Source organism: Callithrix jacchus, chromosome 5 (genome assembly GCF_049354715.1).
Source record: "Callithrix jacchus isolate 240 chromosome 5, calJac240_pri, whole genome shotgun sequence".
In the NCBI taxonomy this organism is placed as follows: Eukaryota; Metazoa; Chordata; class Mammalia; order Primates; family Cebidae; genus Callithrix; species Callithrix jacchus.
The window spans coordinates 28,241,091-28,266,725 of NC_133506.1; the positions used below are offsets into that span (position 1 = coordinate 28,241,091).

Consider the following 25,635-nt stretch of genomic DNA (forward strand, 5'->3'; position numbering starts at 1 on the left):
ATGTGACTCCTTCATAAAGTCAAGGAGTGTCTGCATGCAAAGTAAACTAAACTAGCAGTGCAGTGTGCTCGCCACAGTGCTTACCTCACCATGGAGAAAGGGCTCAGTGTAGAACTGTTAGCAATGGCGGTATTCTTACCAAGCATACTGGGACTCATTGGAAAGGTGTTCATGGTAGATTCCAGAAGCAGGTACAGTGCAGTGGTCCTTGTAGGCAATTGGGAGGGGGGGCATTGATTGTAACCAGCCTTGGCCTAGGCTTCAAAGGCAGGACCCTATGCCTTCCCCTTAGTCTGCAGAAATGGGCATACTGAGCAGGTCATCCCAACAGAGTTATCACAGTGGAGTGAAATCCAGGGAGTAGTTTCTGGAAACAGAGGAAAAGCCCCTGGTCACTAGAACTGTACCACAGAAAGGTCCTGGCTGCAAGGCTAACTTGACACCAAGTTCTTTGGCCAAGGGGACTAGAACTCCTTAAATTCCCCTAATCAGCTGTTCTAGCTCCTAGGGTAGGCCATGGGTCCAGGAGGTCAGCCAGTCCTAGGGAGGGCAGAAGGCAAGAACTCTGCAGGGATGTCAGGACTAAAGGCAGTTGCCTTTTCTCCACCTCTAAATTTGGCTCTGATAAAAACCTGTGTCCTCACCCTTGCTCAGGACACATGATGTATGTAAGTAAGACAATGCCTTTGAAAACAGATAAGCAATGTGGTGGGAGAGTTCCCCCAGATCCCGCGCCAACTTAGAGGCAAAGTGCAGACCATGTTCGTACTTGATTGAAGATTGGGATTTAGAATGAGGCAGCTATCTTTGTGCTCAGTGCATCCTCTTCAGTTACAAATGTTTCTGCAGTCTTCTTGTTTAGGGGAAGTGTATGGGTCATTTTTAGGAGGATATGGATATTGCAAGGTCACATCTTTCCAGATCTCTTTCCCGGTTCAGAGTAATTCTGTCTGACATGCCTGGAAAATAGGATTCATGTAATGACAGAATAAATTTTTTCTTCAGAAAGGAGGTCTGAGGCTCTGCCATTTATATATATCAAAGGGAGGATAAACCTGCCCAGATTAACAGAGGTAGTCACATTTCATATGCATACTTCACAAGCAGAAAAACATTTCTGCATTATATAAGATTCAGCCCTCAAAAAGTGTATTATTGTGAGGGTAACTTGCAAGGAATTAGATTATAGTAGAAAATGACCAGGTGTTATTTATCTTGACATTTAAATTTTATTTAAATGTAGGAAACAAATTAAATCCTAAGTAAAGCTTAACATAAAATTATATTTGAAGGCTACGTCTTTGAGACCAAGGGAAATGTGGCTGCAGTTTTTTATTTCTTTGTGCTTTTTTTTTTTTTGAAATACTATAGGCAACAGCATTATTGAGAAACGCCCTTACAGAAGAGTGTGGCCATAGGTCAACTGTTCACAGTAGTGAATCATCTTGCAGCTTGTCATCTATTCTGAATGACAATAGTGGAGTGAAGGAAGCTAAACCTGCTGTATGGCTCCACAGTGTTCCTACAAGGGAACAAGGTAACTATTGTTAAAGTGTGTGTCCACAGCAAAAAGGCATTCAGGACCATCATCCTTCTCGAGGTATACCTATGGACTATCACTGACTAGAGAATACCTCTGATTTTAATATGCATAATATGTTATTTGTTTTATACCATCTTCCCTTTAGTCTAACAGGAATGGGAAATCTAACTGTAAGTCTGTAGTTCTAGTGACTTTCTAACAAAATAAGTATGAAGAAATTGGGAAATCTTAACAAAACTAATCACTTGGCAGTAGATAATTTTTTTCCCACAAAGATGAAGATGATTCCATAAAATACTGTGAAGTTTTTGATATCACTTAGTGGAATTTACTCATAATTGTAAACATACCTTTTAGTTGTAATAGAACCTTGTCAGTATCCAAACAGTTGATTAAGAATCAATGAATTTATGCCCCCAAAATTTACTAACCAGTTTTGAGTACCCAGAAACTGTTATTATTTTAGCATTACTGCTAAGACATGTGGTTTTCCAAGACAGCTATGAATTCCTCAGGAATTGCTCGAGTCGATGTAGAAGTGCAGGATGTGAGACTTGCTTATTTCATGTCTAACCCAGATTTGATAGATGTCAGGGCAAATTATTTTGCATGAAAGCAACATAGAGTACCTTTATTTAATTTTATTTTTAAATTTTCATTTATGAGATGCCTTAATTTTAGAATAGGTTTCCTTTTAGTAACAGTGTTATTTCAGACAAGAAATACATTAACAACAACAAAAAAAAGTGAACATGAAAGGAATGGCAATTAAACATCCAAAGGATCTATTTCTTAACTTTGAAATCATTTTTATTACTATACATCCAATTTTTAGAAGTTTCAAGTGGCTGTGGAGACAAGAACAAGAAAGAAAATGTGGCTGCAGATATCCCAATCACAGGTAAAGCTATGGCTATATAAGAGGTTCAAACACAGAATTTAGCATTGTTGTATAATCAGAACATTTTTGGTTAGTGATTTTTGGACCCCACGAAGAGCAAGTGTATTCAGCTACTGCGTGCTGGAGCAGGAGATCAGTCATAAGGGCAGAACGTAAATGCTTATGTTAACATAAACTAAGGTGGAAAATCACCGTGTCTGCTGAATTCTTCCTCACCGTGTTACGTATTTACATCTGTAACATCCACCAGCACGCACCCTTTGCACCTGCGTCTGTGTGAAACGGTCCATCTCCCTGGGGAACACCCAGTCATTACATAGCAAACTATAGATGTGTCTGATTTTACTCTTTTTTTTCCTGTTGTAATTGAATATGTATATTAAAATAAGAGCAGGAAATTAAGAAAAAAAATGCCAAATAGGAAGCTTGCGTTTGCCTCAGTTAAAAACCTGTCTGATAATTTAAAAGTTGTACCAATCAGGCTTCATCAAGACCTATTAAGATTTCTGCACATGTATTAGGCTTTTTTAGGTGGAATCTGAATGATATCATTATTTTTTTTCTTTTTAGAATATCAACAGCAGCAATTAGTATTCTGTACAGAGTTCTATTTGTCATAGTCTGAATTTACTAGTACCTTGTTTTGTAAAGTGGTGTACTACTTCATTATAAATTCAAAGGTCTGACTTTAAATATTTATACAAGTAAATACACCATTGCATCAAGGTACTGAGGCATGCATCTGCATATGTGGTAGTTTTGTTTTTGTTTGTAAGCAGAAAAGAATGATTTGCTTTTATGGCAGAGTGCAGTTCCTGGCATGATGATTAATTTTTTAAACTCATGTTCCTGTGATGAACTCTGGTTTTGAAAACGGAGTTTATGGAAGAACAATTATTGTACATATTATGCATCCAGATAATATTTCACTCCAAAATGCAGGTTTTTTATAATTTTAAACATTTTCCCCAATGATATGTTCATAGTGTTTTTAGTTTTCATTTTCAGAAAAATCTGATATGGGTCCCTGTTATTTTTATTAATAGAAATATAGATGATCCCAAACTACAGATAACCAAGAAGTCGTTTGGATGCTTTTCCCTTGCGTTTACCTTTGGATGCAGAAGTATCTAATGGCCTCTGGATTTATTTCAGTTAAAATTATAAAAGCTTGTTGAGGAGAAACCAGGAAATGACGTAGTTGTTCATTCTTTCTTCTCTTCTCACCATTCTTTACAATCATCCCTTGCTGGGAGTAGTTGACTCTCCCTAAAGGTAATGCAAATGTGTTTTCTCACAGACTTTCTTTGTAAGAAAACCGTTAGTTAAGTACCAGGGTTTCAAATCCTCCATTATGCAGAAAGATGTGCAGTATGCCTAGAAGCAACCTGGGCTATTTGCCATTAAGATTTTAAAAGAAATTGTAATTCTAACAACCTGCCATTGATTAATCAATAGTTGGCAGTTTTTAAAAAATGTGTTGTGCCTATTTTGTGCCAAAATATTAGACAAAAAGAAAACCTTTTGAAATAAAAAAAAAAAATTAGCAAAGCCATACACTTTGTTAAAGTGTTGCCGTTCTGTCCGTGCCAGTGCACTCTCCCCACCCCGGGACGTCCCATGACATTCATGTTTGAGGGCCTCATGCACCTTGGCACTGCTAATACTGTTGCTTTGTCCATCACTGTGGCTACTTTGGTCTCTGAGGTCCTGACTATCATCCCTTTATTAAACGTCTGTGACTGTGGGAGATTTGGCTCTCGGTCGAGTAAAGCGAGCACGTAGTTTACGGCGGAGTCCGCCTGCCTCTTTATACTAGTTCTGCTGGGGTTTCCTGTTTGGGCGGGTGCATGCTGGATGTGTATGTATGGGCTGCATTCCTTCTAGAATATTCCAAAGAAAAGAAATATTGCTGGGGGTTGAGGAAATGTAGCAGTTGGGCTGGGGCTTTGGAACGAGCCATCATTGTCAGCTCTTTTACTCCTTGCTCTGTTTCTCCACCCTCTCTGAGCCTCTGTATTGGGAAAGCAGACATACTGCCCAACAGAATTATCTTACAGTTTAAATGAAATCATTTGTGAAAGTGCCGAGCAGATACTAGACACTCAATTTTATCTGTGATGTAGGATAATATTCATGTGAACATGATTAGAGTTCTCGGTCTTCCGTGGCCCCCGCAATCCCCCGCATTTCCATGCCAGCTATGAGGAAGCCTCACACAGCAAACTGAAAGAGGAACAGAAGCAGAGAGTATGGGGGTGCAGCGTGACAGATGAACCCCCCCGCCCCAGAAGAGTGGACATTTCTAGTCTGTTCCTGTGGACCTGCATGCCTTCCCCGAGCTGTGGTAGCCACTTGGGACCAGGACCCACGCAGGCACAGCGCTGCTGCAGTACCTGCAAGACAGTACTTCCCGGTGGTCCTGCTATGTTAGTTTCTGCAAGAAATTGCCACTTGAGAACACAGTTGAGATTCAAATCCAGAAGGATGTTTACATTATCAAAAAGGAATCTCAAGGAGAGTTTGATGATACTTTCCAACTTCCAACTTCCACTTAGTCCCCTGAGGAAATCCGTTGAGAAAAATCCCAAACAGCTGCTGAAGTACTCCTGAAGATCTCATGAGTCAGGGCCCAGACATCTCTGCCTGGGGGTGCCTATGGGCCCTTGGTAACCCCTATGTACTCATAGTGGAAGACGTAGGGTATCAGGTGGAAGACCTCCCCTGATGAGTGTGCTGCCCCACAAGTATTGAGCTAATGCAGCATTTCCCGAAATGTGTTCTTTGCAATGCTCCACTCAGAAAATACATCAATTAACATATTTTGTTGTCAAGCCCTGTATGACCCTTCTCTCTCTCTGCAGTATGCATAATGCATAGAAGCATAGTGAAGACTTAGACGACTTTCAGCAAAGGAATTGTTTAAAAGTGTGATCCTAGAGTTTGAGATGACTTATGTTTTTGAAAATAGAACTCTTCCTAACATCCAACAGAATTAATGTTCTGTGGCGCATCCTTTGTAAAATATACACACATATATGTGGAACACTTTTTAAAGCAGTGAGTCCAGTGGGGGCACCAGTCTTCTCAATACACTAAAATTATCTTCAAAGTGTTCCTATGGTTTCATTTTGTGGGAAGCTCCTTTGTGGCTGAGATTGCTTTGTAGTGAGGTTTGGGGCTACTGTAGTGTAACTACACTCAGATGTTATGACTGACAGCTGCTCGTTACCGCTTCTCCTTGAATTGATGAGGAGGTTACGGTAGTAACTAACGTAACTAAAGGTGCCCAGAGGTGCCGTTCTTCAGTGTGGGGTCCTTCTGTGTGTCTTTACTTGCTTTTTAGCCATTTCAGAAGAAGTGTAAGAGAAGACGTGGCTGAGGTGAAATCTGGGAAGTCACAGGGGGTTGGGGTGGGAGGCTGTGAAGTCACCGTTATCAGAATGAGGGGGTCCTGGGGAGGTTTAACCTGGGAAGTAAGTGCACAGTAGCTCTTTAAATATTTGAGGAGCTGCCATATACCAGGCAGAATATTTATTGAGCTTAATTATAGAGAGTAGCTCAGTAACAAAACAACTTTCTAGCTCTTCATTTCAGCAAAACCAGGTTCAATACCTTCCAGATGTGAGTGCTTGAACCATGGCAAGAACCATGACTTTTTTTTTTTGGAACACTTTTTAAAGCAGTGAGTCCAGTGGGGGCACCAGTCTTCTCAATACTGGAGACAGGGTCAGGGTTTTGCTCTGTCGCCCAGGCTGAAGTGTATTGGTGTGATCACAGCTCATTATAGCCTCTATCTCCTGGGCTCAAGTGATCTTCCTTCCTCAGCCTCTCAAGTAGCTGGGACTGCAGGCATGCACCACCATGCCTGGATAATTTTGTATTTTTTATGGAGACGGGATTTCACCAGGCTGGTCTCAAACTCCCGAGCTCAAGCAGTCCGCCCGCCTTGGCCTCCCAAAGTTCTGGGATTATAGGCATGAGCTACCTTGCCTGGCCCTGTGACTTGCTAAAAGAGGCATTTTGGAAGGAATTCTTGTTTCTGTGACCCCTGACATCCATTCTAATGCCAAGGGACTGTGCTTCTTACTCTTTGCTAAATGGAATACAGTGTGCCAGCATTCTTGTGTCTTCATTTCCTTTCTCATTTGCTCATCACCCCAAATGGAGGTTATCTTGGCCGAGGGGCTCCTCCTTAAAGAGTCAGCTATCACTTTGAAGGCATCTGCCTTGTTAATCATTATTATGGAACATGTGAGTTTTCTGTGTTGAGATTTACATAGAAACTCTCCTGGTCACACACTGCTGCCCCAACTACACACATAAAGTCAGTATTCCATAGCCTGTATGATCTGTTGTTGTGAGTATAATCTACCCCTTTTATTAGTCTAGTTGTTGTTCACTAAAGAATCTGGTGGAAATCAAAGATGAATTTTTATGTCTCTAAATGTATGGTTTTCTGTATATAATTAATATATAATTAGATGTATTGATACATATGTTAGTTATAATCATATATAAAATCCTTAATTGTATTAATTAATATAATTAATACTTTTACTTGGGCTGAATCCTGGGATACCAGGGACCACAGAAGATGGGATCCCTGCCCTCGCTAAGCCTCCCTCATCTCTAAGCTTCACAACAGTCCTATAGGGTAAACATTATTACTGCCCTACAAGTGGTCAAACAGAAACTTAGAAAGGTGTCTGCTCAAGGCCGTGTAGTTAGTGTGATAGATTTTGAATTGAACTCAGACTTTGGGATTTGGGTCCCTGAACTTCTTCCATTTCACTACTCTACCTCTTTTATTTTATTTTATTTTATTTTATTTATTTATTTGTTTGTTTGTTTATTTATTTATTTATTTTTAGACAGAGCCTCACTCTGTCACCCAGGCTGGATTGTGGTGGCATGATTTCGGCTCACTGCAACCTCTGCCTCCTGGGTTTAAGCAATTCTTGTGCCGCAGCCTCCTGAGTAGCTGGAATTACAGGTGTGTTCCACCATGCCTGGCTAATTTTGTATTCTTAGTAGAGATGGTTTTGCCCTGTTGGCCAGGCTGATCTGGAACTCCTGGCCTCAAGAGATCCACCTATCTTGGTCTCCCAAACTGCTGGGATTACAGGCATGAGCCACCATGCCTAGCCTACCCTGCCTCTTTTATTTTACCAAAAAGACAACTGCATCAGGGTATGAGGACCAATTAAACATCAGCATACATTGTAACAGAAGATGAGCATTGCAAGGCTGCTTCTGAGAGCAAAGATAAACAAAGATTGCCTTTTCTTTCTCTTGGGTTAGGCCTGGAGAGGTGGTCAGCTTGCAAGGATTTTCAAACCGGCTTGTCCCAAGAGGTATGCCTTTTATAAAGTAGGACAAACCTGAGCCCAGGTGGGCTGTTGGGAAGTCAGTTTCCCTGAAACACTTCCTGACCTAATACTGTAGGTCAGTTTCCTGAAACACTCAGGCCATGAGAAAAGTGATACTTATCTAGATTGGGAGAGAAAGTCTGTCTTTTGAACTACTTATGCCTCCAAAGTGAAAACTCCCCACATGGACAATTTTGTTTGTATTCACACTAAATTTACCTTTCAGCATTAAGTGAGTTTTAGTTTCAGCAGATGCTGCGTCTATGCTAAATGTCATAAAAACCCAGCACCTAGCACAGTATCTGGCACAGAGTGGGCACTTAATTTGTCAAATGAATAAAAATAGGGCTATTAAGGAATTTTCTTGAATGCTTGTTAATTCAGGACAGAATACTATCTCTTTCCATCATTCACTCCACCAATACTTTTCCCACCCCATGTGCCCATCCTGGCTAAACTAGTCTCCTTAAGCTCCATGTGAAAAGGGCTCTCAGCTTTTATCTCAAGAAGATTAAGCCTCTAAGAATGTCCATTCAGCCTCTCATTCTTTTGACACCAATTCTCTTGGTCAAGCTGTGTTGAAAGTGGTTCCCTGACTGTGCCATTCCTCATAGATATTCTTTGGCAAGTGTAAATTTGCAAGGTAATGCTGAGACATCCATTTAGAATATTTCCAGTAGGTCAGCATAGATTTAGAGGGTGCCACTTGGAGTTCTAGGCAGTGCTTCTCAAAACACGATTGCATGAGTTTTACATCAATTTGGAAAGGGGCTGGAAAGATATAAGTGGCTAGGTTGTCACTGGTGACTTGATTTATCCTGAGAGGAAAGCACAGTGGCATAACACTGCAAGTACTGAGGCTTTACCGAGAATGTGCTTCACCTGTCCTGTCCCAGAAGCACTTTCCTGACAAGAATCAGTCAAAACATGTTACCTATTGTCCCTGAGACAGGAAACCCCAGCTTGTGTAAAACCAGAGGAATGCACCATATGTTGCTGGATTGTCCGTTGAAAATCCACGTGGCCATCTCTGTGCCAGGGATCAGCCTGCTGGGGCTTCACCCACGGAGCCGGCTACCTGCTACTTGCAGTAGCAAAACATTCCTCATTATATTGCAGGGCAGTGCTGTTCATTTAACATGGTCATTAAAGAATAGAAGGTACCGGCCGGGCACGGTGGCTCACACCTGTAATCCCAGCACTTTGGGAGGCCGAGGCGGGTGGATCACGAGGTCAAAAGATCGAGACCATCCTGGTCAACATGGTGAAACCCCGTCTCTACTAAAAATACAAAAAATTAGCTGGGCATGGTGGCGCGTGCCTGTAATCCCAGCTACTCGGGAGGCTGAGGCAGGAGAATTGCCTGAACCCAGGAGGTGGAGGTTGCGGTGAGCTGAGATCGCGCCATTGCACTCCAGCCTGGGCAACAAGAGCGAAACTCCGTCTCAAAAAAAAACAAAAACAAACAAAAAGAATAGAAGGGAACTTTCTGAATGGTCTTCCTGACTGGATGCTTCTACGTTCAAGGAGATGAACTCATAAATGCTGAGAGAAATTCTCCCCAGTGGTTCACTGCAGAATCCCATGTGGAGTTTTAGAACATGCCCATGCCCCAGCCATACCCTTGGCCAATTATTTCTGCACCTCTGGGGGTGGGACCCAGGTATAACTAACTACTTTATAACACATCCAGGTGAATTCTTAGGTTTGAGAACTGCGGAGCTGGGGTCCTGGTTCAGAAGAGCCCTTGTAGGTCCTGTTGTGGAGCTCCCTCATTTTACATAGGAAACTAAGAGAGAGACGAAATCCAGCTTTAAATATTTTAATAAATGGAGGATTGGAGCGTATTATTTTCCTAGAGCTTTTAGAACAAAGTCTCACAAACTGAAAACGACAGAAATGCACTCTCACAGTTCTGAGAGCAAGAAGTCTGAAGTCCAGGTGTCAGCAGGGCTCTTGCCTCTGAAGCTGCTGGCTGGTGGCTCCTGCCTGTGGGAGTATGAGCCCCATCTCTGCCTTTGTCTTTACTTGGCCTTCTCTTCTGTGTCTCTGTATCTGCTCTTCTTCTTAGAAGGACCCCAGAAGTTGGACTTAGGGCCCACTATAAATACAGAAGGATTTCATCTTGAGAACCTTAATTAATCTATGTGTAAAGAACCTATTCCCAAATAAGGTCACATTCTGAGGTTCTGGGAGGCCATGAGTTTGTTGGGTTGAGGGGAACAGCACTATTCAACTAACTACAAGGAATATGGACTTCTTCATATTTTACATTCTTAGCATCTAGCTCATCTTCTATAGTAATTATTTCTGAACCTACTATAAATAATGGTAAAGGTAATATTGTCTATTTCTAATTTCTCTCATTAAATAAATCGTTGAGTACAAATGGCTAAAATATACTGTTTTTTAAAAATCTATGTAAATATATCAATAAAATACAGTTTTCTGATTAAGATTACTCTAGCTCTGAAAAGTCAAAGGTTTTTTGAGGTTGAGAGTTGAAAATTCACCTCTCCTGACTGAACAGTGTTAAATGGCCGGCACTGTGGCTGTATATGTGGGAAGTAATACCAAGCGAAAGTGTTTCCGCTCATTTGGGGAATGCTGGTTAAAGGTCAGTTTCGAGCCTGGAATTTGTTTTCAGGTTTAGTTGTTAAGTGCCCCATAGATATTAATTTGTAATATAAATCTCTGTTTTCTGAAGCAGCCCCAGGCGACCCCTGTGATTTAGGCTGGTCTCTTCTTGTGCATCAGCCCTCTTCCTAGGAGCACAGAGAGCAACCTTGGCAATAGAACTTGCAGGTCCAGGTCTGCTGGTGGAGTGGAGTTTGTTGCAGAAAGTCTGGGCCTAAAAACTGATTCTTGTTATGGACCCAAGTGATGGACATAAAAAGTGATTCTTGTTATGGACCCCTTGTTATGGAAGATTTGTGTATCTTCCTGCCTTTTAAAAAAATTCCTAAATATAGACGACTTTTCTATATTTTGACAATTGCAAAAGCAGCCATATCTTATTTTCTCTCTCTCTATTTTTTTTTCCCAGAAACAAAGTCTTGCTCTGTCACCCAAGCTAGAGTGCAATGGTGCTATCTTGGCTCACTGCAACCTCCACCTCTGGGGTTCAAACGATTATCGTACCTCAGCCTCCTGAGATTATAGGCACCTGCTAACATGCCCGGCTAATTTTTGTATTTTTGTATTTGTAGTAGAGATGGTGTTTCACTGTGTTGGCCAGACTGGTCTTGAACTCCTGACCTCAAGTGATCCACCCACCTTGGCCTCCCAAAATGCTAGGATTACAGGTATGAGCCACTGCACCTGGCCCTGTTTCCATTTTTTTTTTTTTTTTTTTTTTTGAGATGGAGTCTCATTCTTGTTGCCAGGCTGGAGTGCAATGGCACTTGGCTCACCGCAACCTCCGCCTCCTGAGTTCAAGTGATTCTCCTGCATCAGCCTGCCGAGTAGCTAGGATTACAGGCATGCGCCACCATGCCCGGCTAATTTTTGTATTTTTAGTAGAGACAGTGTTTCACCATGTTGGTCAAGCTGGTCTTGAACTCCCAACCTCAGGTGATCCTCCCGCCTCAGCCTCCCAGAGTGCTGGGATTACAGGGTGAGCCATAGTGCCCCGCCCTTATTTTTATTTAAGCAGATTACTAGGCAAATGATTTCTGGATTTTCAATGATAATATTTACCTTTAGAAGTAACTTAAGAAATATATCCCACAATTTTTATTTTATTTTGCAAAAATGACCGAATTTGCTGTGTCAGCAACACATCTAGTACAATATGAAAAAACACGTAAGTGTAGAAATATGTGAAAAGTAACCATGCTGGAAAACTCAGTGGACAGCGAATATTTTCCGGATTTCATTTTAACTTCATATAGAAATAGCAGTTACCCTCCCTACTCACACATGCCCAGTTCTCTGTCGGTTCAAGGTCAGTTTTTTAGCCGTAGTGACAGTATTGTGTGCATCTCCCTTTGTTATTTTTTTTCTGGGCCCAACTCTTCTTTTTTTCATTAAGGATTTCTGCAAAAGCAATGGGCAAATTCCCTGCCTCCGAGATACCCCTTAGAGACTGTGAACCAAGTGTTTGTCTGGCTCCTGTAATGGGGAGTTAAAAGCACTTGTTCATCGGATATTTTCTTTTTATTTGTAGATTTAGAAGTATTTTAGCAGGTGTACATTTGCATATAAAAGAGAAAAAAGATAAGAAGTTGAGGCTTTCTCTTTCTCCTCTCAGCATCGTCTCTCTCTCACCTCTCTATTCAGCATGTTTTCCCTTTCTTTCTCTAACCATTTCTATTTTCTAGACACAAAACACATACCAAAAAATAAAAAGCAGTCTCAGGAGTCCTTCAGCAGTTTGAAGGAAGATAGATGATTGGGTTCAGGCAGCTTATGTAACAAAGTAGAGGAAAATACATCTATCTCATGTCATCAGGCAGGAGTCAATAGACAAGGACAGATTTCCACCTTCTGGAGCTGTATGTAGACTGCATGGGATGGCCCCCCCCTTGCCTTGCCTTACATTTTAAACTGCAATATTTTCTACTTTTTAAACTAAATCTTGGCACCAATTTGAGTATGTAATTGATGCTTGAACAAAAGATTGAGAACTGAAAGCTTGAGCATGCATGTGTGTGTTTGTTTCTGTGTGTATCAGAACATTACAACCAAAAATGATTGCATTCTTTAGAAATGTTTGTTTTATCGAAACATTTTTACTACTCAATATTTTCTGAGCATTTTAGGCTAGGAAATGTTTCCCTGGGTTCTTTTTGTTTGTTTGTTTTTTGTTTTTTGTTTGAGACAGAGTTTCGCTCTTGTTAGCCAGGCTGGAGTGCAATGGCGCGATCTCGGCTCACCGCAACCTCCGCCTCCTGGGTTCAGGCAATTCTCCTGCCTCAGCCTCCTATCCCTGGGGTTCTAAGTGAGGCTAGAAAGTGAAGCCTTTAAAGCAGTCACCCAGTCCTCAAATTTTCAGACTTATAGTTTACTTGCAGTTGAAAAACTAAATTCTTTTCCCTTCGGAAATATATAAACTTTGTCGCTACCTTGTTTATAACAGTCTAACTTGAACTTCTAGATTCATTACTTTTACTTCTTTATTTGTTCATTATTTAATAACTATGAATTTGCAGAGCAGCAGCAAAGTGCAGCTTTTAACTGCTTGGCTCATCACTGTCTTTCTTCCTTCTAAAAAATCCTGGGCCTGAATTGCCACAACCCTCAGTCCATAGCTTTACACTCTTGCTTGATAAAGCTAGTATCCTGGCCAAGTCTCCTGGGCTGTTTCCGGAGGATGTCTGATTGTTTGAGAACTTCTAGCAAAAAGTACACTCTTCCCTCCAGAGTCTGAAACCTGATCTGTTTCATACAGACAGCTCCTTAAAAATCTTCATACAGCTGATGCATCGTCCCTGGGTAACGTGTTCCAACAGCCCTTTCAACAAGAAAGCTTTTCCTAACATCTAACTTGTATTTTTTGGCTGCAGTTTTTCCCTAAGTATTCTTGTACCACTTTCAGTGAACACAAAAAGTTGCTCACTACCATCTAGTTTTGAGGCTGCAGATATGTTCTGTTTTGTCTGTGCAGTGTTTTGTTTTTAAAAAGAAGAAAGAGAAGGCAGAAGTCTGGCAAGACCAGGCCCACTTTCCCACCAGGCAGCAATTGGCTGGAGCCAAGGAGCAGCTGTGCTCTATGGACACACAGGTCATGTGCCTCCCTGCCTGCTTCAAGGCAGGCCCTTCCTGCTGCCCCTGCCTGGCGATAGTCACTTACTGGAGGTACCTGCTTGGCCCCAGAGGCATCTGCATCCACAGTGCCCACCCCGTCCAGTCTGTTTGCAATACCTGCCCTTGAACCCTCCCTTCTCCAACCTTGTTCTCTGCAGGCTATGTATCCTTTAACCACTTATAATTTGTTTTAGCCAGCCCTATTAATTTTGTTTTTCCTATGTGGATAATCTCTTAGTCTTTGATAAATAGTTTTGTGCAACAATTCTGACTAAATAGAGGTGTGACGCATGCTGTGGGGAAAACGACTCTGGCTCTGATGCATCTGATCCTCAATCAGACGGCAGCAGTGCTGGCTGCTCTGCCCTCTCTAGCTGCTTTGATGTCTGTGGTCCGGCCTCAGTGAGTGTCATTCCTCCAGGTGAATACACTTCATCTTTATTCCTTTTAAACTTCACTTTGCCTTTAAGCAGTTGGAGGGAGTGCACACTGGGATTGGGGGCAAGAGATGTGCCCAACAGTCCTCAGCCTGATCTTGCCACACCTTCATGACTCATGTCAGGGCATCCGCATCCAGATAAAAACTATCCAGGTGGGCTTCGGTGACTCTGCTTGGAGAAGGGCCACGGAGGCTTAAGGATGAAACACTGGTGAGGAGTGTGATTGGGAAGTGGTGGGCTCTGGTTGAATGGGGCAGGAGAGTGAGCCAGCCAAAAGTCATGGAGCGAAAGCCCAATTACAGAGCCCACAACCTTCAGGAAGGAAGGGAGGGGTACCAGAATGGAAAACGTGGAGCACAGAAAGGGCCCATCTTTTCCGGAGCATCAGAATGGTCCCTTGTTGCTCTAAGTGATTTCACTTCACATTGGTAATTTCCTCCCTTGCTTACCTCAAACCAGTAATATTATCAGTCCTTCTTCTGTTTGGGCAGAATGCTTAATCCCTCCCAAATCTGAAATTACCTCAAGACGACTAGCTTGGTATTTCTCACAGAAATCCTCTTCTGATTGCCAGTGACACATTTTCTGGTTTCTGAGAAGCAGGAGAGCCATCACTGGAGTCAAGTGATTTACCTTCAGACAAAGGACAAGAGAACCTGCAGTGCGCAGCTCCAGCTTCCAGTGGCCGGGAGGCTTTGTTGATCAAGAAGCTTCTCCTTTTTTTTTTTTTTTTTTTAATTTCCGTCTTTGCTATTTTTTCCTTGATGAAATAAGTTTAATTGAATGCAGAAATAACGTATGGTAATTAAGATCTGGACTTGTATCCTGAAAAACTTTTTGGTTGATTTTTATAAAGTAAAAATGAAACGGCATTTTTACCTCTTTTACACTGATTCTTTACCTTTAGAATTCAGATGCTCTGTTTTTGATTTTGTTAATATTGTCCCTCTTTCACAGTTACCTTACAGTATAGTTGAAGTAACACAGATGTTAGGACTAGCCAGAGGGCATCATGACACCATCCCATCGGAGCCACCCTAGGACACTGTGACCAGTCTCATCAGGAAATACTTTTGTCCCAGCTCCCTCCCCCACCCCGCCCACACACACAGACTCACGTTACACAAAACAGTACTTTCCCCTCTGTATGCACTCTGTCTGATGTTTTCTTTGTTAGATTTTTCAAAATACTAGTTTCAGTGACCTAAACTGATTTCACCATCCAGCAAGTGTTACCTTAGAATTTTTTATCTTCAGAGCGAAGAATCCCTGATCTGTACATATTTTAATTATATAGTATTTAATGTTCCAAAGTATAATGCTCATCTTAAGTACTCGTAATAAGAGTCTCACGGTTAAGCTCTTAAATGAAGCCAGCAAAAGCAGAAATGCAACCTATTGCCAGCCCCTGACATTGACAGTGGGATTCTTTTTGTGCCACATTGAAGATGTAGACATAGGTGCTATTTTGTTATGTCTGTGATGAAACTCTGATTCTCCATTCTCCATTTCATCTAGGTGCCCTTGAAACTTAGAGTAATGGGGAAGGTTGTGTCACTCAGCTTCTTTAAATATTTTTGTTTACTGCTTTTCCCAAGTCTTCCTCAATTTCATCTACAGCAGATGCCATTAGAAGCCCTGCATGGCCGAGGGCATCCTATGAACATGAGCAGGTGCAGGCTGCCGCTGATCCTTGTGGACACCTGGCTTTGCTGTCTGCAAACTCGTTCTCACTCCTTCCCCATGGCAAGACTTGGTTAGATTTCCTCAGCTGTGGGACTCTGAGCTCATTCAGCTGTCACCACCCTTCCTGACCCTCTCCCCATTCCCACAGCCCTGTGCCGGAGCCCCTGCACTCAAGTGTGAGAGTCCAAGAGCCAGAGGAAAGAGTGTTTCTGAGTGACCTGACCACTTAGGAAGACTGGCTCTCTCTTCTGGTTCATTCCAGTGGCTGCCTCTACAAGGCCCAGAGGGAAGAGAAACTACTTTACTGTGGTAGTGAACCTATCCACAGATCCACAGATACGTTCAAACAATGACTAGAGTTTTGCTGCCTCAAATAAACTCATACTATTTGTCTTTGAGTCCTGAAACTTGGGTTCAACTAAATTGTTTTTGTTTTTTTTTCAGAATGTCTAAAAAGCGACAGTTGAAAAAATAATTTGCATGTATATGAGAAGTGTTAATCTCATAGGAAGAATTTAAGAAGCTTCTTTCTGGGCAGTAAAAAATGTGTTTTTGTGTGTTTCTTTAATCCATAGAAACAGAAGCCTACCAGTTGCTGAAGAAGGCTACCCTTCAGGATAATACAAATCAAACTGAAAACAGGTTTCAAAAGGCAGATGCTCCTGTGTCACACTTGTCAGGTAAGTTAGGGCAGATGGCAGTGTCCAGGGGACCAAAGTGGCAAGGCAGGGCTGTGTTCAGGGAAGGGTGGTTATTTGAAGGTTTCTGAAGTTTTCTCTGTAACAAGCTGTCACAAGGTCAGAATGAGCTAATACTTTTCTATTCTTAGCAGATGGACATGTGGAAAAGCCCTTTTGTTGTGTCCTAGATATGTGCTGGCCAGCATGGCAATGGCCCTCCCAGGCCCTGGATTCTGCCAGGCATGTCATGATAGTGACTTGTCACCAGTGACCCTGAGAAGACACACCCAAATTCCTTCTTTTCCCTGTGGCTGCTGGTCTCTTAGTCGTTGAGCGGCAGTGTTGTGTTGGGCTGATCTCCCTCACCAAAATGTTGGAGGGCTTTGAGTTCTTTAGGAAAAGGTGTATAAATCCCAGGAAAGCTAAATTTTAATTATTTAGTTATTTATGTATGTATTATTTTTGAGATAGGGTCTTGCTCTGTCTCTTAGCATGGCTTATGAAGCCTCAACCTCCCAGGCTCAAGCAGTCTTCCCACCCAGTCTCCCATGTAGCTGAGACTACAGGTGTGCACCGGTCCACACTCAGCTAACTTTTGTTTTTTTTGTTTGTTTGTTTTGTTTTGTTTTTTGTAGAGATAGCGTTTTCCCATGTTGCTCAGACTGATCTTGAACTCCTGGATTCAAGCAATACACCTGCCTTGGTCTCCCAAAGTGTTGGGATTACAGGTGTGAGCCACCATGCCTGTCCAGGAAAGCTAAATTTTAAACTTGATTATAGTTCCTTCCATCTAGGATTTTGTTTTAATTGTAATTTTGGTTTTTATACTTTGTTATTGTTTATCTATTATTTTCAGTGATTTTCCTTTCATTATACCAGTTTTTAAAGTATAAATCACCTTAATGTCCTCTGTGACAGTAAATGGATTAATACAGAAAGAAATGAACGTTAATGACTTCCTTAGCTACCATGTCATTATTTCACCTAGCAGAATGAACAGTGTTTTCTAAATACCACATAATTCCCAGTCCATATTCAGATTTCCCAGTTGTCTCAAGGATGTCTTCTTTAGCCAGGTACAGTGGCTCATGCCTATAATCCCAGCATTTTGGGAGGCCACGGTGACAGGGTTGCTTGAGGCCAGGAGTCTGAGAACAGCCTGGGCAATATAGCAAGACACCGTTTTTACCAAAAAGTTTAAAAATTAGCCGTACATGTTAGTGTGTTCCTATAGTCCCAGCTACTCAAGAAACTAAGGCAAAAGGATCACTTGGGCCCAGAAGTTTGAGGCTGTAGTGAGCTATGATCACACCACTGCACTGGGCAGCAAAGCAAGATCCTATCTAAAAAAGAAGACAAAAAAAAATGTCTTCTTCAGACAGATATTTTTGAGAGACGTACTTATGGTGCATCAGACTTAGCTGTCTGTGTTTGAGAGCTGTTTCCTAGATAATACTAGTGATAGAGTCAGTTGTGGCAAAATTCAGTTATTTTGGTGGTTTTGAGGATTTGGTGACCCTCTGCACGTTAAGTGCCCAGCACAGTGTCTGATAGTAAAAAGTCCCCTGGAGAGCCGGCCACTGCAGTGGTAGTGGTGATTTGAACTCTGCAAACATAAGACATTGTAGTTTGTTAGGTATAAAACAGGGCCTTTGGCCCAGTGCGATGGCTCACGCCTGTAATCCCAGCACTTTGGAAGGCCAAGGTGGGTAGGTCACGAGGTCAGGAGTTCAAGACCAGCCTGACCAAAATGGTGAAACCTCGTCTTTACTAAAAATACAAAAATTAGCTGGGCATGGTGGTGGACACCTGTGATCTCAGCTACTCAGGAGGCTGAGACAGATAATTGCTTGAACCCGGGAGGCAGAGGTTGTAGTGAGCCAAGATTTCGCCACTACACTCTAGCCTGGGTGACAGAATGAGACTCTATCTCAAAAAAAATAACCAGGGTCTCTGTCCTACTGGAGATTGTCATCACTTGCAAACTCTTAACTGTTTGCTTTCCATGATCTTCTTCACATTTGAGTCATGGAATTAGAATCTAGAGGGATAGTAGAATGTACCCAACACTCTCATTTCACAAATGAAGCCCGAGGAGAGTAATACTTGCTCAGAGCCTTTCAGCTGGATAGCTGACACAGACTCTGAAAAGTGACTCCACACATCTTTTTCTAGTAAGTGTTATTTTCAGTAGTTAATTGGACAGGTGCAAAAGATGAGTAAATTTGGCTGGGCCATGGCTCACACCTGTAATTCCAGCACTTTGGGAGGCCAAGACAGGTGGATCACCTGAGGTCAGGAGTTTGAGACCAGCCTGGCCAACATCGTGAAACCCCGTCTCTACGAAAAATACAAAAATTAGCCAGGCATGCTGACTAGCGCCTCAGCTACTCGGGAGGCTGAGGCAGGAGAAAGGCTTGAACCCCTAAGGCAGAGGTTGCAGTGAGCTGAGATCATGACACTGCACTCCAGCCTGGGTGACAGAGCCAGACTCTGTCTCAAAAAAACAAAAGATGATTAAATTTGACATATAAGTTGTAGTCCCTTGGATATGTACCAGAAATTATAGATTACGGTACTATTAATCTCATGTTTAATGCATGTTTATTAATTCATAAGTGAAATGATGCTCTCTAGGTTGTATAGTCAGGCACCCCTGAATTCAGTTTCCTTACTCCATACTCAAAATTGCACTACGTGTTTTGCAAGGTTCCAGAGTTTCTGGCAGTAGAATCATGGAAGTGCTCCTGCCTGTGTTTGCTGTCATTGTCATTGTGGTCAGATCCTTCCCCTGATGTTCATCTTAGATTTGGCTGTGTGTTGTCTTTTTGCCCTTACTCTTTTTCTGATCCTAAGGACTTATCTGAGCCCTAAAGAGAAGCAGAAAGTGGGCTGGGAGGGTGGAGGGCAGCTTCACAGTGCTGTTACAAGTAGCAGGGGTGGGAGGCCGTGGTGCACTCTGCACTCAAGGAGCCCACCCCAAATCTAACTAGCGAAGAAGCAGTGCACGTTTCACTTACTCCTGGGTCTTTGGACCTGACCTGAGGAAAGCCACTTAAAACTTCAGCCTTAGTTTTCATGTCTGAAAAGACTGCCTCCTGTTAAGCATGTGGACACCCTCTTTGGGCTGAACGTGGACACATTTTAAAAATAATTGCTTTGCTGCAGAGCGTACATGCAAGCAGGCAGGTTACAGGTTAGAAACTCAGCAAATGCTTTTTGCAAAGATGCCCATGCATGCTGTATGTGTGACTTTGATTGCCAGTTAAGAAGCAGACCTGTAGCAGAAACATCCAAGGCTGAGAACTCCCAGGAGTCAAAGATCAGGGATTGCCCTGCAAACTGGGGGCAGTGTGGGAATATCCAGGTCTCTGGCTCCAGGAAAAGAGGTGGAGTGTGCATCCTCCTTCTCAACCTTTAGAGGCTGATAAAGAGCGGTCTTGATGGTTTTCAGTGGAAATTCAGTCTCCTCTGTGGGATGGAAAATAGAAGATTTTGCAGAGGGCCTTGAGAGTGGATAAGGTGGGTAACTGTTATCCACGGGCCTCAATTATTTCTGAGCCCTGGTTTGCTGCCTGTGTGTTTTAACAATGGGAATTATCCAGTGCTTTGTGACACAGTAAAGATCCATATGCCTACATGTGCATCTTGGTCATTTTAAACTGACCTGTTTGGATGATTTCAGTTTTTGCTTTTTGTGATTTCTATGTAGGTGTCACAAGAAAACACCCCACTCCCTTTCAGTGTTCTGCCAACATTTCATTCTCTGCCTCAGAAGCTCCCTTGCCTTCTGTGGCTTGAACAGCATCTTACTCTGTTGGTGCTTGTTTCACCAAACTTACTGTGAGGCCACTTTGTTCATTTTGTCCCATGGCTGCGCGACAGCTAATGCTGACTCTCCATGTTTACGCTTATCACAGGTTTGAATATTGGCAGCGGTGCATTCGAGGCAAAGACAACTAACAAAATTGCTTTGGAAGCTACTTTTTCATCTAGCAGCGAAGGAAGTCCTTTGTCAAGGTAAAGTTGTGAAAGGCTTTCTGAATAGTGGCAACAAGATGAGAAATGTCACAACGCAATGAATTAAAGCCTGGCTGCATATTATTTTGTTGTGTGACTTGGAGGGTTATGGTTTGGGTTTTTGTTTATCTAAAATAACAGTTGAAACTTTAGTCTACCTTTGAAAATATTTGCACCAGAGCCAAGTATTGTTTTGCAGCTGTTGTTTCCTTGGTTTAAGACTCAATTGACACCTCAGTGAACCACAAATTAGCGTCTACAGCTGCTCTCAGTAGGACTGCTTAGAGACCACACAATGGAGGTTGTCAGAAAAAGGGCAGAGAGAAAACATCAGGCCTTAAAAGAAATAAAGTGACATGTTTCTTCTTTTTGTGATGGCTAATGTATAAACTAGTAATTGGTGGATATTCATTTTTATTTTCCTCTTCTTTTTTAGACCAAGTATTTAGGTTAGATTCTTTCCTTTTCTAATACTTTCGTGCTTATTTTCCATAAAGAACAAAACTTATCTTTTCACATTTGTTAAACTGTAGCAGTAGCTTTTTGTAAGCAGTGATAAGAGAGTTGTGCACTGAATTTGTCACTAACATAAAATACTAATCACAGAAGCTTCAGGTCACTTAGAATTTACAGATGGGAATATAAGCAATCATCTGATGAAATACCCTACTCTTTTGCTTTGAGCCAAATATTGTTTAAAATAGCATAGCAAGTTTCCTTTTGTAACAGTGTTGCTCAGTAAAAAGGTGTCCTTTAGATGATTATATTACATTTGAATTAACCGCCTGTCCCCGATGAAATTTTAGAACAGGGACTTTACATTCCCAGTATAACATATAATGTTCCGTAAGAGAAAATGGTTTGAGCCAGAAGTGTCGAATTTTTAAAATGAAAAAATCCTATTTTTATTCATATTTTATAAAACAATACAATGTTTTTAGAAAGTGGAATATTTTAAAACATGATTAAATTTCTAAAATGGTTTTAGAAGCTCGACAAGTTCAGTTTTAGGGAAACAACTCATTTAATTATCAGAAATTATTATTTTTGATACCCGGGTTTTCATCCATATTTTTGAAGGAAGGGGGAGGTAAACAGGACAGGAAGAGTGTTAAAGTATTATGTTATTATGATTAGCTTATAAATTCAGGTTCTAGGTCTTCCAAAACAAATTTTAAATGACAATAAATTCTACAGATCGTTTTCAGGGTCGAATGTTACCATTTGGCTTAATAATATAGAGACACTGAAAACCTCAGTTCTTCCGGGACAGTCTTTGCAGAGGTTCTTTGGGAGAATTTTAAAGACATTGAGAAAGCAATTGGATTTTGTAGAACAATTCCCAGTCTAATAATTTCACATCTTGTCTATATTTCACTAAACTAAAATCAAACTTTTTTCTTCTTCAAATTCAGGCCAAGGCCTTTTGTTATTAGTATTGTTTCTGTATGAAATTAATTTCCTAATAAATGACAGGTAATCTCATCATCCCCTTTAAGGTGAAAAAAAAAATACCACACAAAAAGGCCTTCAAGGCACTCTTGGTTCTAGGCACTTGATAATAGTGCAGTGATGAAAAGGTCTGGGCCCAGAGCGCGCGGGTTTGGTGTGCTGTTGGTCACGGTTTGGTTCTTGTGCCGGGTTTGGTGTTGTCAATACGCCACCCTGGGCTTTGGAGAGCTCCAGTTTTGCTGTTTGTGCTGGATTCACTGAAATTTCTTAGAGGCTTACATTTAAGGATCCCACTTACGGCAGTCACTCCTTGTGCTTTATTGCTTTTACAAGTGGTCTCAAACCCGGTACTTGAGAATAAACATAACAGTGCAGTGCTGCTGTAGCACTTTAAAAATTCTTCTTTGCTCTATTTTGTCAGTGAGCTGATGAGCAACCTCAAAAAAAAAAAAAAAAAAAAAGACCCCGCTGGACCTAAAAAAAAAAAAAAAAAAAAATGGCTTCCTCTGATGTCCTAGAGACAATAATTATGATGTGCTAGTTAAGCGCAAACTACAGCTGAGGGATTTCACTTTAAAGCAGCGGCTTGGGCGCAAAAATGCATTTATAGCTCTTTGTCTGCACCTCATTATGTGTGGGCCTGATTCATTAAGTAATTGGTTTGCAGTTGTTTACATGAGTATTAAGGCCTTCTTTTCAGCCGCCTTTGAGAGATACATTGTGCAAATGTTGCCTGTGATGAATGCAGAATGAGGGCCAGAGGGTCCGTCCTATTGGCTAAACAGTGCACTCCTGTTGAAAAGCCAGAGAAAGGGATTGGGTGCTGCTTTGCATAGCAATGACTTTCTTAATAAGCGTTACAGATTAATACACACAAGCTATAAAAGATGCAAAGAGATACTCTTAGCACATTTGTACATGCTCATTTCATTGTGATGGTGGTGGGGTTTGGGTGCTTTCATATTCCGTTTTTCAGAGCAGCAGCTTCAGTGCATGAGCCGTAATAGAATCTGATGTTTATTGTATTATAAATCACGGGCAAGTAGGCAGATTGGCAACAGTTTATTATTAAAGATTCTTTCAGTGTAAATCTTTTTCTACCATTGTATTTGCTTCAGCAAAATCATTTTGTGGTTGAGTGGGGATGAAAGGCATAATGTACGAAGGAGTGAGTCCTAATAGGAAGCTGTTCTCCAAGTAAAGACCACTTGTTCCCTTTTGTTCATGGGTGCATGCCAGAGCTTCCTCTCCTCTGCAAACATTGTCTCGCTTTACCTTCCCCAGCAAGTGGTTTTCACTCTCCCGGATCCGTTTCTTCAGTGGAGAGTATATTTTAACAGCCTGCCCTTAGCTTACTGGTTCCTGCCTTGTAACTTCAGCTTACTGGTTGGACCAGACAGTGTTTTACCAAAAGGAAAGGGTGTGTGCTTGCAACATAACTGCCTGGGGGAAAGGTAGCAGAAGTCACCCAGCCACTGTACCCTGGCAGGGCCACCGTGGGTGGCATTCTGTGCCAACTTGCAGCCACCGGAGCGACCAGTGGAGGGCGCCAGGCTGCAGTTGATGCTCTGGTGGGGGCGGTGGCATCTTCTGAATTTGCCTGGTCACTGTGCATATTCCCCGGGATAGCATAAAGATTATAAGGAACCAATCGTCCAATGAAATAAAAATGAGTTTTTGCTGGAAGTCCTTTAGGTGCTTACATAAAAGCACTCTTCTGTATCGTGGGTTTGGCAAATCTCTGTTCTTAAATTCCATTGAATTAGCAGCTTCCTAAATATGGCATGCTTCTTATCGCAAGCCCACATACTTTCTTTTTCTGCACAAAGCAAATAAGAACCATCACTGCTTATTTGAAGAGAAAAAGTTAACAAGTTGACCTCAGGCCGCTAAAAGTGGCATCCTCTGTAGGACCCCTGATTAACCATCAGGGGGCGCTCAGACTTTGTTAAATTACTGGTTGGCCTTTAAAACCTACAGTCAGTGGCTTACAGAAATTTGTTGGCACAGTCATTGGGATTTTTTTTCTTTCTGGATTATTTTTTGCCTTCTGTTTTTCAGAAACATATGTCTGTTTTGAGGAACATTCCAGCCGAAGTTGCTCCTTTAGAAATTGTAACGCTGATTTCTGCTAGCAGTCCAAAACCATTAATAATTTTAGAATTTGGAGTCTAAAGACCATGTCTTCTTATAAATTAGCTATTCATCTTTCTAATAAGACTCCAGAACTGGAAGGACACTTCCTGCCAGGAGCCATTCCTCCTAATCCTGGACACCATAGACAGTGCTCCTGGCAGGACCCTCTGAGTCTCATTGCCACATTCAACTGGTGTGGCCTCACAATCACAATAACTTGGGTATGTTTGTTAATGGACCATGACTATTTTTTCTTTTTTATAGCATTATATCGACAGGAAGGACACAGTGGCTCATGCCTGTAATCCCAGCACTTTGGGAGGCTGAGGCAGGCAGATCACTTGAGGTCAGGAATTTGAGACCAGCATGGCCAACATGGTGAATCCCCATCTTTGCTAAAAATACAAAAAAAAATTAGCCAGTTGTGGTGGTGTGCACCTGTATTTCCAGCTACTTAGAAGGCCGAGGTAGGAGAATCTCATGAACCTGGAGGCCGAATTTGCAGTGAGCCAAGATTGTATCACTGCACTTACCTGGGCAACAGAGCAAGACTGTTTTAAAAAAAAGAAAAAATGACGACCGGATGTGGTGGCTCACGCCTGTAATCGCAGCACTTTGGGAGGCCAAGGTGGGTGTATCACCTGAGGTCAGGAATTTGAGACCAGGCTGGCCAACATGGCAAAACCCTGTCTCTACTAAAAATACAAAAATTAGCTGGACATGGTGGTGGGGGCCTGTAATCCCTGCTACTCAGGAGGCTGAGGCAGGAGAATCATTGAACCTGGGAGGCAGAGGTTGATGCCACTGTACTCCAGCCTGGGCGACAGGGCAAAACTCTGTCTCAAAAAAAAAAAAAAATTGATCATGAAATTGAGTCAATGTGTTACAAACATTAGGCTTTCCCTCTGCTCTTTATTCCAAACTCCACCCCCCGCCTCCTCTCTGGGCCAGGAATGAGTACCTTACACCCACCTCTGCTGCCATGAATCTCTCAGGAGGACCTGCACCCTGTCAAGCATGGGTGGTCTGCACACTGCACACCCTTACCAGGCAGCTCCCCTTATCCTCCTGCTCATGAATAGTTAACAGTCAGACCACGTGTCGTGCCCGCATGTGACCCATTCTTTCATGTCCCTAGCTTTCCTTGGAATGTTCCTACCCCGCTCTTTTACCTGGTTAAGGCCATCTAGGTTTTTCAAGGGTTAACTCAACCTTCTGAAAGTTTCCGAAGCAGAGACCTGGCTGTACAGCATACCCCTCCTGTGGTCGCCCTAGCTATTTCTGTTACCATGTGTAGTGCAGGGATAGAAGCCATTTCCCTGTATCCTTCCTCCCACAGTGTGGCAGATTTCATGAGTTTATTTATTTATTGAGACAGGGTCTTGCTCTGTCACCCAGGCTGGTGTGCAGTGACACAATCTTGGCTCACTGCAACCTTTGCCTCCCAGGTTCAAGAAATTCTCCTTCCTCAGCCTCCCAAGTAAATAGCAATGACTTTCTTAATAAGCGTTACAGATTAATACACACAAGCTATAAAAGATGCAAAGAGATACTCTTAGCACATTTATACATGCTCATTTCATTGTGATGGTGGTGGGGTTTGGGTGCTTTCATATTCCGTTTTTCAGAGCAGCAGCTTCAGTGCATGAGCCGTAAT

At 42.0% G+C, this 25,635-nt stretch overlaps 1 protein-coding gene across 13 annotated transcripts in view; it reads left to right on the forward strand.

Moving 5' to 3' along the window:
• KIZ (kizuna centrosomal protein) overlaps positions 1-25,635 on the forward strand; it is a 111,555-nt gene that overhangs the window by 76,905 nt on the left and 9,015 nt on the right. For all 13 annotated transcript variants that reach the window (XM_078371505.1, XM_035298467.3, XM_078371506.1 and 10 more), the window contains 4 exons: positions 1,372-1,537; positions 2,379-2,444; positions 16,266-16,370; positions 20,291-20,390. In XM_078371505.1, coding sequence (XP_078227631.1) covers positions 1,372-1,537; positions 2,379-2,444; positions 16,266-16,370; positions 20,291-20,390 — 437 coding nt within the window. The remainder of the gene's footprint in view (positions 1-1,371; positions 1,538-2,378; positions 2,445-16,265; positions 16,371-20,290; positions 20,391-25,635) is intronic.